This window comes from Anolis sagrei, chromosome 8 (genome assembly GCF_037176765.1).
Source record: "Anolis sagrei isolate rAnoSag1 chromosome 8, rAnoSag1.mat, whole genome shotgun sequence".
In the NCBI taxonomy this organism is placed as follows: domain Eukaryota; kingdom Metazoa; phylum Chordata; class Lepidosauria; order Squamata; family Dactyloidae; genus Anolis; species Anolis sagrei.
The window spans coordinates 39,918,237-39,936,872 of record NC_090028.1 but is presented as its reverse complement, the minus strand read 5'-3'; the positions used below and the strand labels follow the sequence as shown (position 1 = coordinate 39,936,872).

The 18,636-nt window shown below is 39.9% G+C and overlaps 1 protein-coding gene across 2 annotated transcripts in view; it reads left to right on the top strand.

Annotated features, from left to right (window-relative positions):
* Positions 1-17,813, top strand: part of LOC132783031 (uncharacterized protein F13E9.13, mitochondrial-like) — a 47,159-nt gene extending 29,346 nt beyond the window's left edge. For both annotated transcript variants that reach the window (XM_067471131.1, XM_067471130.1), the window contains 3 exons: positions 4,424-4,574; positions 8,280-8,407; positions 15,381-17,813. In XM_067471131.1, coding sequence (XP_067327232.1) covers positions 4,424-4,574; positions 8,280-8,407; positions 15,381-15,571 — 470 coding nt within the window. In that variant the 3' untranslated portion in view covers positions 15,572-17,813. The remainder of the gene's footprint in view (positions 1-4,423; positions 4,575-8,279; positions 8,408-15,380) is intronic.
* The last annotated feature ends 823 nt before the right edge of the window (positions 17,814-18,636 follow it).

Below are 18,636 nucleotides of genomic sequence, written 5' to 3'. Positions count from 1 at the left end.
TCCATCATTGTTTGAGTCCAAAGGACTCTCTGGATATAGGTGAACTACAACTCCCAGACTCAAGATCAATGCCCACCAAAGCCTTCTAGTGTTTTCTGTTGGTCATGGGAGTCCTGTGTGGAAAGTTTGGATCAATTCTATCGTTAGTGGGGTTTAGAATGCTCTTTGATTGTAGGTAAACTATAAATCCCAGTGACTACACCTCCCAAATGTCAAGGTCTATTTTCCCCAAACTTCATCTGCATTCATATTTGGGCAATGGGCATATGGAGTATTTGTGCCAAGTTTAAAAAAACCAAAAACAAAAACAAATAAACATATCAGATTGGAAATTTATCCAGATGACTGTTTCCTGCCATCAGCATCACTTTGATGTTTCCGGCAGTGAATTTGCCATGATCTATGACCTGAAATGATTTCAAGGACAGAACCTGAGATCCTCTAAAAGCAAAGCATAAAGCTAATATTCCTCCATCCAGGTACATATGGGATCAAACTATGGCTTGACTACCTTACTAATATGATACTCTAACCAAGTAAAGTAACCTTACTTACTTTACTTAGGCGATCCCTCATTGTCCGAGTAGGGTAATCCTCCAGGATGGGTCTGTAGGTGACTGTGGAGCTCTGTTCTTGACCTGTATCTTCTCCCGCACTGAGGGCATTGGTTTCCAGGTGGAAGGTGGTTCCGGTTGGGGTTGGCTTGACACGCCTTCCTCTTGGCACGTTTCTCTCTTTCGCACCCCATTGGTGCCTCTTCAAATTCTGCAGCACTGCTGGTCACAGCTGACCTCCAGCTGGAGGGCTCAAGGGCCAGGGCTTCCCAGTTCTCAGTGTCTATGCCAGAGTTTTTAAGGTTGGCTTTGAGCCCATCTTTCAACCTCTTTTCCTGCCCACCAACATTCCGTTTTCCATTCTTGAGTTCAGCGTAGAGCAACTGCTTTGTAGGACAGTGGTCAGGCATCTGGACAACGTGGCCGGTCCAGTGGAGTTGATGGCGGAGGACCATAGCTTCGATGCTGGTGGCCTTTGCTTCTTCCAGCACACTGACATTTGTCCGCTTGTCTACCCAAGAGATTTGCAGGATTTTCTAGAGGCAGCACTGATGGAATCGTTCCAGAAATTGCATGTGATGTCTGTAGACAGTCCATGTTTCGCAGGAATATAGCAGGGTTGGGAGGGGAATAGCTTTATAAACAAGCACCTTGCCATCCCAACGGATGTCCCGGTCCTCAAACACTCTCTACTTCATTTAGAAAAATGCTGACTCGGCGGTGTTGGTATTTCCGTATCGATGTTGACTTTGATGGAGAGATGGCTGCCAAGGTAGCAGAAATGGTCAACGTTTTCTAATGTGACAACATTAAGCTGTATTTCTGGCATTGGAGAGGGATTGGCTGGGGACTGCTGGAAGAGGACTTTGGTTTTCTCAATGTTCAATGACAGGCCGAGCTTCTCGTAGGCTTCTGCGAAGGTGTTTAGAGTGGCTTGTAAGTCAGTGGTTCTCAACCTGGGGTCCCCAGATGTTTTTGGCCTACAACTCCCAGAAATCCCAGCTATTTTACCAGCTGTTAGGATTTCTGGGAGTTGAAGGCCAAAAACATCTGGGGACCCCAGGTTGAGAACCACTGTTGTAGGTCTTCTTCTGAATGTGCACAGACAGCGTTGTCATCAGCATACTGGAGTTCTATAACAGATGTTGTTGTAACCTTGGTTTTGGCTTTCGGTCTGCTGAAGTTAAATAGCTTGCCATCTGTCCGATAGATGATTTCCACTCCGGTGGGAAGCTTCCCGTCAACAAGATTAAGTATCATAGTGATGAAGATGGAGAATAAGGTTGGGGCAATAACACATCCCTGTTTGAGACCTGATTCCACCTTAAATGGGTCACTTTGGGAGCCACTGCTGTCCAAGACTGTTGCCATCATGTCATCATGGATGTTCACAAATTTGTTCACCGATTTTCTGGAGGATGGTCCAGAGAGCGCTGCGAACTAACCTACTTACTGTGCAACACATGTGCAAGGAGACACAGGTCACAATAAACTAGGAAGTATGCAGTCTTCCAGATGCAGCTGGATTGCCAACCCAGTAAATGGCAAGGAATGCTGGCATGGCAATTCAATAGCATCTGGAGGGCCACATGATTCACACCCCTGCACAGCATTCAACTTTATGCCATGTATGCTAATTGGTCTATCAAATAATTTGATATGAATCAGTAAGATTAGGAAGAGAAGAAGCTAACCCAGATGTGGTGACACAAACACGATCAAAAAGATAGCAAAATGATAACTGCAGTGCAGAAAGCGTCTATATTTGTATCTTTATCACCTCCGTAAATGTTCCCAAGACTCAGTAATATGCATCATGTTGTGCAGCCCCAAACAGATGCAGTTAATTAAGTCAGGATCTACGCTCAGGAAATTATGCACCACTGAAGAACACATGGTACACCTGTTAATAATGAGGCAGTTGTGAACAAAGATTAGCAAAGCATTGCACAGGCATGGGGAAAAACTCTGCCGCTTCTCACGGAAAAACAAGAATCAAGAAGTGACGCGGTTTTGGCCAAGGTAGTGACATCACTGAGTTTCCATCATTAAAAGAAAAACCCATGAAATAGCGCTGACAAGCAACCCATCAATTTCAGAAACGAAAAAAGAAATACTGAACACTGGCAGTCTAAAGGATGAAATGGCTCACAGATCTATATACTATATATACTCGAGTATAAGCCTACTTTTTCAGACCTTTTTTTGGGCTGAAAAAGTCCCTCTCGGCTTATACTCGAGTCAAGGTTATTTATTATTTTACTCTGTTATAAATACGTAATAAATGTATTATTGTTATTATTATTACATTTATTATTTTACTCTATTTTTATTGGAAGGGTATGCAAGTTTTATGTAAAAATCACAGTTTTATGTAAATATTCTAAAACATTTAACCTCCTGATGCCTCATTAATATAATTTTATTGGTATTTATTTTTATTTTGAAATTTACCCGTACCGGCTGCATTTCCCACCCTCGACTTATACTCAAGTCAATCTGTTTTCCCAGTTTTTTGTGGTAAAATTAAGTGCCTCGGCTTATATTTGGGTCGGCTTATACTCGAGTATATACGGTAAATAAAAATGTAATGTTCGTTTGTGGGATTAACTCAGAAACCACTGGACGAATTGACACTAAATTTGGACAGTACACCCCCAACAGACCAATGAGTGTTCATCACCCATAAAATTACAAAAAAAACCCCCACAAAAACAACAACAAAACCCAGCAAAACAGACTTAAAAACTCTAGAAATAGACCATATATATATATATACACACACACACACATGAGTATATACACATGCACACATACATACACGTATGTGTATATATATACCAAAGCACACACAAATATACACATACATCTACATACACACACTTATATACATATGTGCACACATATATAAACACAAATATGCATATAGACAAGCACACACATATACACAATACACATATACACATATAAACACAAATATATATACACATTTTCACACACACATATGCACACACACACATATATATACCCACACACACACACACATATATGCAAACACACATATATACATAGATACACAAATAGTTAAACACATATATACACACAAAACACATATATACAGACTAGGCCACAGCAACGCGTGGCAGGGGACGGCTAGTACTACCATATATACTCATGTATAAGTCACTTGCATAGTATCAATTCTGAATGATGACTTCTGAACTTAAGCAGTTGAAGAACATTGAGCTTAGGTAGCTACAAGGAAATAAGGGTTTCCTACTATTTTACCATAGTAGTAGTTTTACACTAAAACTTTAGCACAGCCATGAAAATGGACTTGGCCTGCCAGTAAACCAGACAGCAGAGAAGTCTCTAAAATGCCAATTTTACTTGGAACTTTCAAAACATAAATCATCGCTCAGTAAAGAACTACTCATAAAAATGTCCTCATTAAAAATAAGAAACCTTCCATCAAAATTTTAAGATCAAATTTAAGCTGGTAGTAGTAAGTCCTTGCATCTCTCCTTCCCCATTTACCTTATCTCAGAAATGCTTTTTAATGGTGAGTGCAATTGGACAAGCAAGAAGCAGGTAGTATCTTTGCTTTTCTAGAATCAGAAGGAAGGCTGTGGGAAGAGGAGTCCATTTGTTTTCTTTAGAACCAGCTTGAAAGGTAAGTTAAGAGAATGTCTTGTGCGGAGTGAGGAAACAAGCATCAAGAATGAGAATCAACCTGCGAATGCATTACTGGTCTTTCATAAAATCCCATTCTGTGTTTGGCATTGTCTAGTAACTAACTGTGATTGACTGTTCCTGCCTGGCTCTCACTCAGGTTTATTACAGTAATCTTGGTTTATTACTGTTCACAGGTCTCGACTTTATTAGAGCTGAAGGCTTTGTTTTTTCTCATGTGGCGGATGAAGGGATTCTGAATGCTTGTGCTGGTGACTTGCTGAGATACCGGAAGCAAATTGGCGCAGAACATATCCAGGTTTTTGCTGACATTAAAAAGAAACACAGGTAAATAGATTACATTTGCATTGAATATTTGATGGACAGTTTTGTTTGTCAGTGAGAACCAACAGGAAATCCCCATTCAGTGATAACAGTCCCACTTTTGCTTGCAACATCTTTGTGTTTAGATGCTGTGGATAAGTGACAAAATGCCTATGCTTCCAAATGAATCTTCCAGAAAAATATAGATAAGTTCTAGTTAAAAATATTTTCTCTCTCTTAATTGACTCTTTTTACGAGGATCATATATATGTATAGATTAATTCATTAATTAATTAATTTACAGTATTTATATTCTGTCCTTCTCACCCTATAGAGGACTCGGGGCAGATTACAATGTACAAAGTCTAATGCTAGTGCTTCAGTGTATCATACCTTGATACATGTTGCAACTGAAGAGTAAATAGGAGAAACTCATCAAAACTAACACTAAGTAACAAAATTTAAAAAATGTTATGTTTCTGGTTTGAAAGTGTTATTCTTGTTTAATTGTGTGATACTTTCCTTGGACTGCGAGAAGATCCAACCAGTCCATATTCCAGGAAAGAAAGCCTGACTGCTCATTAGAGGGAAGGATAGTAGAGGCAAAGATGAAGTACTTTGGCCACATCATGAGGAGACAGCAAAGCATAGAGAAGACAATTATGCTGGGGAAAGTGGAAGGTAAAAGGAAGAGGGGCCGACCAAGGGCAAGATGGATGGATGGCATCCTTGAAGTGACTGGTTTGACTCTTAGGGAACTGGGGGTGGTGACGGCCGACAGGGAGCTCTGCCGTGGGATGGTCCAGGAGGTCATGAAGAGTCGGAAGCAACTGAACAAATAAACAACAACAAAATTGAAGGAAAAAGGAAGATGGGCCAACCAAGGGCAAGATGGATGGATGATATCCTTGAAGTGACTGGTTTGACTCCGAAGGAACTGGGGGTGGTGACGGCTGACAGGGAGCTCTGGCCTGGCCTGGTCCATAAGGTTACAAAGAGTCAGAAGCGACTGAACAAATAACCAACAACAAAACTTACTTTGAAAGCAGTTGTTCTACTCCAGAAACTTTGTTTTTGTGGCTAACACGAACTAGGTTGAATTGGTTGAGACTCAATAACAAAATATTGATTGAAATGCTATAGCAACTCTGGTTGCAGTTTTAAAGAGATAACCCAACGGAAGAAGAATGGAAATTAAAAATAATGGATATAAAGAACATGAAGAAACTAACTTTTTTTTTGAAAGGACATGAAGGCAAATTCAAATGCCCTGCAGACTGGACTTTACTAGACTTTTTTTTTCTTCCAAAAAGCAGATTGAAATGGTCTAACAAAGAGAAGAAGGAGAGACTAATTACAATTTATATGCAAGAGATTAATTGCCCAGATAGGAAAAGAATTCAGAAGTAAATAAGAAGATTTTATTTTTATTCTTATTCTTTTTTATTATTTCTATTTTTACATATATTTTTTATTATTTTTTTCCTTTTTTCTCTTTTCTTCATTATGTAATTGTTTTCATTTTCATTTTTTGCCCCAACTTTTTGTCTTCCCTCCCCCTCTACTCCTTTTACTCCCACTCCCAATAGTAGGGAAACCTCCGTACCCTTTTTACCATAGTTAGTTTTTTTCTCCTTTTTCTTTCCTACTCGTTAAATTGTCGTATCATTTTTACCCCTTTTTTTCTCTTTCCCTTTTCCCCCCTTTCCCCTAAAAATTCAATAAAAATTATCTTTAAAAAATGAAAAGCTATAGCAACATTGCAGCAGGATGTCCCTCCCGCAGAAACATTTTGCAATTTAATAAACTTCTTCCAAGTGTTTATGCTAGAACTAATTAGAAAACTGCATTTATAACCCAGGAACAAAAATGGGGTTACATAATGATATAGTTACTAACATTTTATTTATTTATTTATGCATGCTATTTCTATCCCACCTTTCTCAAATCCGAAGGTGACTCAAGGCAGCTTACAATCTTTCTTCCTCTACATTAAGTATTAATTAGGATTGTTCTACTCCAGAAGCTTCGTTTTTGTGGCTGACACAAACTGTTGAATTGGTCCAGACTCTATGATGAAATATTCACTGAAAACTAGAGGAAAATAATAATAATCATCATCATCATCTTTATTTATATCCTGCCACCATCTCCCCAATGGGGACTCGGAGCGGCTTACATGAGGCCAAGCCCAACAACAAAATACAATAAAATACAACCGAAAATGCAAACCAAAAATGCCAACAAAGCGTTTGGCGTTTGAGGAAAATCTGCTGCAACAGGATGTCCCTCCCACAAAAACAAAGTTTTGGCAGTTCAATAAGTTTAATAAGCCATTTCCATGCCTTTTAAAAATAATTTTATTCAACACAACTGACTTATTTACAGTATAATAAAAATAATGAGTGAGAAAAGGAGGGAAAGAAGGAAGTACTTGTATAAAGTGCACTAACAAAAAACACAAAACATTATCATAATAAAAAGAAGAAAAGAGGAAAAAGGGAGGGGAGCTTTTTCCATGTTTTTATGATAAAATAATAATAATAATAATAATAATTATTATTATTATTATTATTATTATTATTATTTATTTATACCCCGCCACCATCTGCCCAAGGGGACTCGGGGTGGCTTACATGAGGCCAAGCCCTACAATACAGTGCAGCAATGCTAATAACAACATACAACAACAATAAAATAAAAATAATAAAAATAATAAAATACAAAAAACAATATAAAAAGCACATCAAACAATATAAAATCACAATTAAACACAGAAAATAAATCACAGTGAGCAGGGGCAATTAGGAAATGACATTTATAACCCTGGAACAAAAATTGTGTTAGATAGTGTAGTCTATGTAATCTTGATCCATTGTATGTAGAACGTGCCATACAGTTTTCCTGTTATTTATTGCATTTTATTTGCTTTATTAAAAGATAGATTGAAAATCTACCCTTCGGCTATTTTGAAAGCATTTTAAAAGCATTTCTCACTTTTCCCATATATATATATATATGCACATATATACGGAGACATATACAAACATGTAAATGTACACACACACAAATATATATATCTTTATTCTTAGACTTTTTTCTCCTCACTTATTTTTATACTTATTTTTTCTGTTTAGAAAATTTTAATTGTTATATACTGAAATAATAATAAAGATTATTTATTACAAAAGATAGACTGAAAATCTATCCTGCGGCTATTTTAAAAGCATTTTAAAAGTATTCCTCACTTTTTCCCTAGAAATATATACAAACATGTAAATGTACATATATTTGCCTTTATTCTTAGACTTTTTTCTCCTCACTTATTTTTATGCTTATTCTTTATATAGAAAATGTTAATTGTTATACACTGAAATTATTTATTTATTTTTTGTCGTGTCAGGAGCAACCGCTCCTGTTGTGAGAGAATTGGCCGTCTGCAAGGATGTTGCCCAGGGGATGCCCGGATGATTTCTGATGTTTTGTCATCCTTGTGGGAGGCTTCTCTCTTGTCCCCGCATGAAGAGCTGGAGCCGATAGAGGGAGCTCATCCGCCTCTCCCGGGATTCGAACCTGAAATAATAATAAAGATTTTTTTTTTTTAAAAAAAAAAGATAGACTGAAAAATCTATCCTGCGGCTATTTTAAAAGCATATAGTTGGAAAATAAGTTTACTGGTCACAGATATGATTGCTCAAAGTGAGCAGGCTGTGTTTCTGCTGTTGACAGCGCTCACGCCCTGACAGCTGATGTCAACGTAGCAGAGACGGCTAAGGCTGCTGAATTCTTCCTGGCTGATGGAGTGATATTAACTGGAACGGCAACTGGATTAGAGGCAGATCCCAAGGAACTGAAAGGTGAGCGCTCTACTAGCTTGTCAATGTCTCTTGCAAAGCCTAACTTTTGGGGACTGCACTCCTAGAATCAGCATTGACATACTGACTGGGCCAGACATGGGCAAACTTTGACCCTCATCCAGGTGTTTTGGACTTCAACTCCCACAATTCCTAACAGCTTACCAGCTGTTAGAAAACAGGGCGGAGTGTACTTATGGAAATTCTGTTAGAGGACTCCTCATTTACATCCATTATATGTATATGTTGAGTTGGTTGAGACGATGAGATATTAATAGGAAAGCTATACCAAAATATGATGTAGGATGTACCTCCCACAAATAGAGGACAAATAGGAAGTGAAAAGATTTATTTATTTATTTATTTCATATCAAAAGCATTGCATAAATTAGTATAAAACTGATAAAAATAGAAGGACTGCAGGTGGCTAAATATCTTTTGACCAAAAACGGGCAACAGCAATGGCATTGTCTGTAGCCTCCAACAATTCTTCCTCTGTACATAAGGCAGGGCATTGTGGACAAGCATACAGGTGCAGAGTTTATTTATTTATTTATTTAGAACTTTTGTATACCGGTCTTCTCGACCTCTAGAGAGGGACTCAGGCCGGCTTACAACATGATTCAAAACAGTAGTTTAAAACATCACACCATAAACCACATTAATACATAAAATACATTTAAAAAGCAATCATATAATTACATAAAGCCAAGTCGTCCAAAAGATATCACAATTCATTACCATCCGTCCGTGTGGCCAGAAGTTATTTACTCACTCATCAAATGCTAAATTCCAGAGCCAAGTTTTCACCAATTTTCTAAAGGTCAGGAGAGGAGCAGTTCTAATCTCCAGTGGGAGAGAGTTCCAGAGCTGAGGGGCCACCACCGAGAAGGCCCTGTCCCTCGTCCCCACCAGACGCACCTGCAAGGATGGTGGGACTGAGAGCAGGGCCCCTCTGGAAGATCTTAATAACCTTGATGGTTCATAGGGGAGAATCCGTTGTCTGTTCTGCTCCATTCACACAAGGTGTGGGATCCTTTTAGGTCGTGCCATTTGGCCAGGTTGTCTTTTGATCTGCCCACTCCACTTCTGAGTCTGTTCAGGGACTTCCAAGTTGCCCATTCTTTCTGAGCGGTTTATTTATTTAGCGTGTCAGGAGCGAACCAAACCAGTTGTATTGCATTAAAAAACAGACAAACAAACAAATAAAACACAACATTTGCAGACTTGGTATTTTATTAAATGTCCTTTGACCAGGATCTGGCCACTTGGAGTGCCTCTGGTGTTGCCGCAAGAAGGTCCTCCCTTGTGCATGTGGCAGGGCTCAGGTTGCATTGCAGCAGGTGGTCAGTGGTTTGCTTTTCTCCACACTCGCATGTCGTGGATTCCACTTTGTGGCCCCATTTCTGAAGGTTGACTCTGCATCTCGTGGTGCCAGAGCGCAGTCTGTTCAGCACCTTCCAAGTCGCCCAGTCCTCTGTGTGCCCAGAGGGGAGTCTCTAATTTGTTATCAGCCATTGATTGGGGTTCTGGGTTTGAGCCTGCCACTTTTGGACTCTCACTTGCTGAGGTGTTCCAGCGAGTGTCTCTGTAGATCTTAGAAAACTATTTCTTGATTTAAGTTATTGATGTGTTGGCTGATACCCAAACAGGGGATGAGTTGGAGATGTCTCTGTGTTGGTCCTTTCACTATTGGCTGCTACTTCCCAGCGGATGTCAGGTGGTGCAATACTGGCTAAGCAGTGTAGTTTCTCCAGTGGTGTAGGGCGCACACACCCTGTGAGAATGCGGCATGTCTCATTAAGAGCCACATCTACTGTTTTAGCGTGGTGAGATGTGTTCCACTCTGGGCATGCATACTCAGCAGCAGAGTAGCATAGCGCAAGGGCAAATGTCTTCACTGTGTCTGGTTGTGATCCCCAGGTTGTGCCAGTCAGCTTTCGTATGATATTGCTTCTAGCGCCCACCTTTTGCTTGATGTTCAGGCAGTGCTTCATGTAGGTCAGAGCACAGTCCAGAGTAACTCCCAGGTATTTGGGTGCGCTGCAATGCTCCAGTGGGATTCCTTCCCAGGTCATCCTTCCCAGGTCATCCTCAGAAAAGATGAAGAAAGGTGGAAGGTCATTTTTATTTTCAAATTTAGTTACATAGTGTTATCCTACTCTCTACCCCAGGGGATGCAATGGGTTAGACTTTTTGAATCCCAGGAGAACGGGTGGCACTCCCTCTGTTAGCTCCAGCTCCCCATGCGGGGACATGAGAGAAACCTCCCACAAGGATGGTCGAAACATCAAAACATCTGGGCGTCTCCTGGGCAACGTCCTTGCAGACAGCCAATTCTCTCACACCAGAAGTGACTTGCAGTTTATGACACGACAAAAAAAAAAAGCAGAGTTGTGAGTTTTCCGGATGGTAGAACATCAAACATCTGATCGTCCCCTGAGCAACCTCCTTGCAGACAGCCAATTCTCTCACACCAGAAATGACTTGCTGTTTCTCAAGTCACTCATGACGCACACAAACACACACAAAAGTTATCTTACGTCAAGTAGCTGAACCTGATGGGTTTATGGATGTACAGACCTATCATAAGGGATCAAATCAGGCTCCTAATGGCTGTTTGAAGGAAGTACATCAAGAGTGTCATCTTTTCTTCCTGGCATTTATTGATCCAACAGCTCTGTCCTAGAACATGCGCAACCTTTACAATAACTTCGTGCATTTGTAATTACGCACCAAAACCGAGCTCCCCTCGGTATCCTGCAGTTATCATTTGCACTCAATTCCGTCAGATGATGTTCTTTTTTAGCTGAATGTCATTCCCAAGCTAAATCTCCTATTTTTCACCCTATTTTAAGAGTTATGCTTTTGATTTACTTTCATTAGAAGTAACCTTTCAAAAAAGGTTATGAAGAATGTCATCATTCATGAGCTACAGCTATCAGAAATGAAGCCATTCCATCCTTTTTTAATTAAGAGAAATGAGAAATATGTGCATCCACGTATATGGTTATCTGCTTGCGGTGACAGCCAGTTCCAGCAGACAAAAACTGTCAGATATGCCATAGTGGGCTGCTGTGAGCACACTTCCGATCGTATCTAACTTTTCATATTACGTTAAAGTAAAGTAAATCATAGAAGGTGAAGCAAGAATGACAGCCACTACTCATGCACAATCATTTGCAATTTTTATTTTATTTTACATAACAAGCCCACACACCCATAGATATGGGTGGGGGCACAGCATGCATTTCAAAGGCCATTTTAAGTGTATTTATTGTATTTTAATCTGTTTTTTACCACACTTTTACTATCTTTTTAAACTTTGGTATTGCACTTTTGACTAAGTGTGAGATTGTAAGCCACCTTGATCCCTACAGGGAGAAAGGTGGGGTATAAATATAGTTAATAATAATAAAAATAACTTTATTTATTTGTTTTTGCTATAGTTTTCCAATTAATATCTTATCGACTCTCAAGCAATTCAACACATGCATATAATAGGTGTAAATGAGGAGTCCTCTAATGCACCGCTTCTCAACCTGGGGGTCGGGACCCCTTGGGGGGTCGTGAGGGGATTGTCAGAGGGGTCGCCTAAGATCAACAAAAAATTGTGTTACATAGTGTAATGGAATTGTGACATAAGTGTGACATGATATTATAATTATATATTTTATGTTACATGTAATATTACTAATAATATTACAACATAATGGTATAGTACAATATAGTAAAATATAATACCGATATTGTACTTTGCTAATAATATAATATATTGTATATACATATCATATTTATAATATTATAATTTAATACAATATAATATACTACTAATAATATGATATTATAATTATATATTTTATGTTACATGTAATATTACTAATAATATTGCAATATAATGGTATACTACAATTTAGTAATATATAATACTGATATTGTACTATGCTAATAATATAATATATTGTATATACATATCATATTTATAATATTATAATTTAATACAATATAATATACTAATAATAATATGATATTATGCTTATGTATTTTATATTACATGAATATTACTAATAATATTGCAATATAATGGTATAGTGCAATATAGTAATATATAATACTGATATTGTACTATTCTAATAATATAATATATTGTATATACATATCATATTTATAATATAATTTAACACAATATAATATACTAATAATAATATGATATTATAATTATATGTTTTATATTACATGTAATATTACTAATAATATTGCAATATAATGGTAAACTACAATATAGTAATATATAATACTGATATTGTACTATGCTAATAATATAATATTTTATATTACATGTAATATTACTAATAATATTGCGATATAATGGTATAATGCAATATAGTAGTATATAATACTGATATTGTACTATGCTAATAATATAATTAATTGTATATTCATATATTTATAATATTATAATGTAATATAATATAATACTACAATATTATATTTATATTTTTATATTTCATGTAATATTACAATATAATGGTACAGTACAATATAGTAATATATAATACTGATGTTGTACTATGCTAATAATATAATACGGAGCCGCCGGTGGCACAGTGGGTTAAAGCGCTGAGCTTGTTGACCAAAAGGTTGCAGGTTTGATTCCAGGGAGCGGGGTGAGCTTGCGCTGTCAGCTCCAGCTTCTGCCAACCTAGCAGTTAGAAAACATGCAAATATAATGGCGCTCCATACAGTCAAGCTTGTAAATGACCTTGGAGGTGTCTACGGACAATGCTGGCTCTTCGGCTTCGAAATGGAGATGAGCACCACACCCCAAAGTCGGACATGACTGGACTTAATGTCCGGGGAAACCTTTACCTTTACTAATAATATAATATATATATATTGTGTGTGTATGTGTGTGTGTGTGTATGTATGTGTGTGTGTGTGTATATATATATATATATATATATATATATATATATGAAAGCGCAAGAGTTGGATTGCAGCTAAACATCAAAAAAACCAAGATTATGACAACAAGAATGATTGACAACTGGGAAATAGAGGGAGAAAATGTGGAGGCCGTGACAGACTTTGTATTTCTAGGCGCAAAGATGAGTGCAGATGCAGACTGTGGCCAGGAAATCAGGAGACGCTTCCTTCTTGGGAGGAGAGCAATGTCAAGTCTCGATAAAATAGTAAAGAGTAGAGACATCAGACTGGCAACAAAGATCCATTGCATAGTCCAAACCATGGTCTTCCCTGTAGTAACCTACGGATGTGAGAGCTGGACCTTAGGGAAGGCTGAGCGAAGGAAGAGAGATGCTTTTGAACTGTGGTGTTGGAGGAAAGTGCTGAGAGTGCCTTGGATTGCGAGAAGATCCAACCAGTCCATCCTCCAGAAAAGAAAGCCCAACTGCTCACTGGAGGGAAGGAGACTAGAGGGAAAGTGGAAGTCCTTTGGCCACATCATGAGGAGACAGCAAAGCCTAGAGAAGACAATTATGCTGGGGAAAGTGGAAGGCAAAAGGAAGAGGGGCCGACCAAGGGCGAGAGGGATGGACGGCATCCTTGAAGTGACTGGACTGACCTTGAAGGAGCTGGGGGTGGTGACGGCCGACAGGGAGCTCTGGCGTGGGCTGGTCCATGAGGTCACGAAGAGTCGGAGATGACTGGACGAATGAACAACAACATAGAGAGAGAGAGAGAGAGAGAGAGAGAGAGAGAGAGAGAGTAAGAGTAAGCCACTCTGAGTCCCCTTCGGGGTGAGAAGGGCAACATATAAATGTCTTAAATAAATAAATAAGTGGCACATCCAATGTTATTCCTGTACAACCTGCATGAGAAGGAGGAGCATGTGCCTTATTTTTGCCAGAGAACATTCCAGTGTTTCCTCAAAGGGAACCAAAATGGCTACAGCTCAGTGCCACAAATCTAACTGGAGCAAACAAAGTTCATTTGACTTTTTTGTGTGTGTGCATTATTTAATTTGGCCTTCTAATGGAGATCGATGTCAGCAAATTGAGCCTGTCTGCGCCATTGGAACCCCTGCTGTGCTACGAAAATGTAGGCACAATTGGATTCCTTTCATCATATTACAAAAGAGGTCCATTCGGTTGCTTATGCCAATTTGTGTTCTGATCTGACCACTCGTCTCTGAAAGCTGAGCTAAAAAGGGAGGAGAGTCCATTCTAATGGTTTCCAGCTTTATTAGCGTCCCCACTCCCCTTTTTTTGGCATTGGTCACAGGATGTGGGAACTGAGGGTTTGTATATCCTTGTTCTCGTGTTTGCTGGCTTTCTTTTAAATTAATAGAACTATTTAAAAAAAAAAGACTGGTTTACCCTGTCATTTTAAAATAGTGTTGTAAACAGAACAGTAGTTAGGTTCTTGTGGGTTTTTCACCCTCACTACCTCTGAGGATGCTTGCCATAGATGCAGGCGAAACGTCAGGAGAAATGCCTCTAGAACATGGCTCTATAGCCCGAAAAAACCCACAAGAACCTAGTGATTCCAGCCATGAAAGCCTTCGACAATACATAGAACGGTAGTTTCTGAACATGAAGTGTGATAAAGAACACCAATACTTAAACATTTGCTCAGGAGCAAGGAAATGCCAACTAGATGGAAGAACATAAGCGCAAGAAGCAGAAAGGCTCTTCACTCTCTTACAAGGAGCTGTAGCTTTAAGCTGGGGGACCTGAGACTAGTACTAGTGAAATTATTATCATTATTATTAATATTTATTATTATTCTTTTACTGATACAAAAACACAGTATGTCATAGCAAATGAGATATATATGCTGGATTATTATAGAATCATAGAATCAAAGTGTTGGAAGAGACCTCATGGGCCATCCAGTCTGAAATACGTAAACAACATAAAAACCAGTGCAGGATTGCAAGATTTAAAGCAATTGTGGCTACAACTACCTTTCTTTAAAGGATTTATTTTGAGTTTCCCCCATTAACTTTCTCTAGAGGTTGGACATGCTGTGAAGATCCCAGTGCTGGTAGGATCTGGAGTCACCTTGGGGAATGTGAAGGACTACTTGGATGCAAATGGCTTGATCGTTGGCTCACATTTCAAGAAAGGCGGCCATTGGACAAAGGCAGTCGATCCCGATCGTGTGAGGAGGTTCATGGATCACATTGGTAAACTGAGAGGATAACATTGTGAACATAGGTTTCAAGCACCAGAATCCTTATGGAACACAAGTTGGATCAAATAGTACAGGGCTTCTTAAACACCTCAAACGTTTAATGATGCCAAATCAGCATTTGCAAAGCATGCTAAAGGGTTGAATGAAAAGTAATGCCTCCACCATCGTAATTCCTCAACAGATGACAGTAATGGAATGTGGCAGGTACTGGCTTGTTCAGTAGTCTCTCCTCTACAGTTCCATTTTGGCAGGAAGCCTTAGCATTGAATGGCTGTGTTGTTAAAGTGCAAAGTATGGAACCCATGCAGTCAGTCAATGCGACTTAAGCAATATGCAGTCATTGAATTCTTTACAGCAGAAGGTGTCACCCCAAATGAGATTCATCAGAGAATGCAAGCTGTTTATAGTGATTGTGTTGATGTGAGTACTGTGCATCGTTGGGCGAGTAAGTTTAAAGATGTTGAGATGGGAACATCTGACTTGCGTGACAAAGAAAGAGTTGGATGTCCTGTGACAGCAACCAACAAGTTTCACAAGCAAAAGGTTGACAGATTGATTCAGGACGATCGTCATATCAGAGAGAAATTTCAAGCATAATTGGCAATTCAAAGGAACTTGTGGGTCACATTATTGTTTTGCTTGCCTATTGGAAGATCTGTGCACAATGGGTACCCAGGATGAGAGAAGTGTGAGATGCTGGTTGTGGAAACAGAGTGTTGACTTCTTCGGTGACGGCTTCAGAAAATTTGTTCATCATTGGCAGAAATGTATCCAATTGTCTGGTGATTATGTGGAAAAGTGAATAGTGGTAGTTAAAGAGCACATTCTAGGGTTTATTTCTGCATTTGATTTATTAAAATATTCCCATCCAAACCCAAGTAACGAAGGTGGAGGCATTACTTTTCATTCAACCCTCGTAAAGTTAAGCTTCTGCAGAGTCCGCCCAACAGATTTGTGTAATGGTCTAAAACAGCCACTAGGTGGCATTCTGAAAACATTTCCTGTTGCCAGATTTTTCAGGATCCCAACAATGAGCTAAATGTTTCTCAACCTGAGGATCGGGACCCCTGTGGGGGTCGTGAGGGCATACCAGAGGGGTCACCAAAGACCATCAGAAAACACAGTATTTTCTGTTGGTCATGGGGTTTCTGTGTAGGAAGTTTGGTCCAATGGTATCATGGGTGGGGTTCAGAATGCACTTTGATTGTAGGTGAATTATAAATCCCAGCAACTACAACTCCCAAATCTCAAGGTCTATTTTCCCCAAACTTCATCAGTGTTCACATTTAGGCATATTGAGTATTTGTGCAAAGTTTGGCCCAGATCCATCATTGTTTGAGTCCACAGTACTCCCTGGATGTTGGTGAACTACAACTCCAAAACTCAAGGTCAATTCCCACTAAATCCTTGCCATATTTTCTGATGGTTATGGGAGTTCTGTCTGCCAAGACTGGTTCAATTCCATTGTTGGTGGAGTCCAGAATGCTCTTTGATTGTAGGTGAACTATAAATCCCAGCAACTACACCTCCCAAATGACAAAATCAATCCCCTCCCAACCTCACCAGTATTCAAATTTGTGCATATCGGGTATTTGTGCCAAATTTGGTCCAGTGAATGAAAATACATCCTGCATATCAGATATTTACATTATAATTTACAACAGTAGCAAAATTACAGTTATGAAATAGCAACAAAATAATTTTTGGTTGGGGGTCACCACAACAAGAGGAATTGTATTAAGGGGTCACGGCATGAGGAAGGTTGAGAAACACTGAGCTAAAGGGACTCAAGAGTTTAAGAAAGAAAACTAAAATACAGTGATATAATGCAGCTCTGGCACATTTTACTTTGGCCTTGCCCAAAAATATTTGCTTCTAACAGCCAAGTATATCAGGAAGCCTGCCTTTTGCCTACTCCGGCTTTAAAACACCGGTTCTCTTGTTCTGAACCGGACAGGGGGAGTGTGTCCCTGTTGGTTCTGCTGGACCTCTCTTCGGCCTTCGATACTGTCGACCACGGTACCTTTCTGGGACGCCTCGCAGGAATGGGTCTTGGGGGTACTGCTTTGCAGTGGCTCCGGTCCTTCCTCGAGGGTTGCTCCCAGAAGGTGTTACTAGGGTACTCCTGCTCGACTCCTCGGCCATTGCACTGTGGAGTCCCGCAGGGTTCAGTACTGTCCCCTATGTTGTTTAACATATACATGAAGCCGTTGGGAGAGATCATCCGGAGTTTCAGGGTACGGTGTCATCTGTATGCAGATGAGGTCGAACTCTGTCACTCCTTTCCACCTGCTACTAAGGAGGCTGTCCATGTCCTGAACCGGTGCTTGGCCGCTGTGACGGACTGGATGAGGGACAACAGATTGAAACTAAATCCAGACAAGACAGAGGTACTCCTGGTCAGTCGAAAGGCCGAACAGGGCAGAGGGTTACAGCCTGTGCTGGACGGGGTCACACTCCCCCTGAAGACGCAGGTTCGCAGCTTGGGAGTTCTCCTAGATTCGTCACTGAGCCTGGAGCCCCAGGTTTCAGCGGTGGTCAGGGGAGCTTTTGCACAATTAAAACTTGTGCGCCAGCTGCGCCCGTACCTTGGAAAGTCTGACTTGGCCACGGTGGTCCACGCGCTTTTTACATCCCGTTTAGACTACTGCAACGCTCTCTACGTGGGGTTGCCTCTGAAGACTGCCCAGAAGCTGCAGCTAGTCCAACGCTCGGCAGCCAGACTACTAACGGGTGCTGGGTACAGGGAGCACACCACTCCGCTGTTGCGCCAGCTCCACTGGCTGCCAATTAGCTTCTGAGCACAATTCAAAGTGCTGGTGTTAACCTATAAAGCCCTAAACGACTCTGGCCCTGTTTACCTCTCTGAACGTATTCTCCCCTATGAACCATCAAGTGCGTCTGGTGGGGACGAGGGACAGGGCCTTCTCGGTGGTGGCCCCTTGACTCTGGAACTCTCTCCCACTGGAGATCAGAACCGCTCCATGTATCCTGACATTTAGGAAACAGGTGAAGACTTGGTTATGGAGACAGGCATTCGACGAGTGAGCCAAGACTCTGAGATATGGATGGAG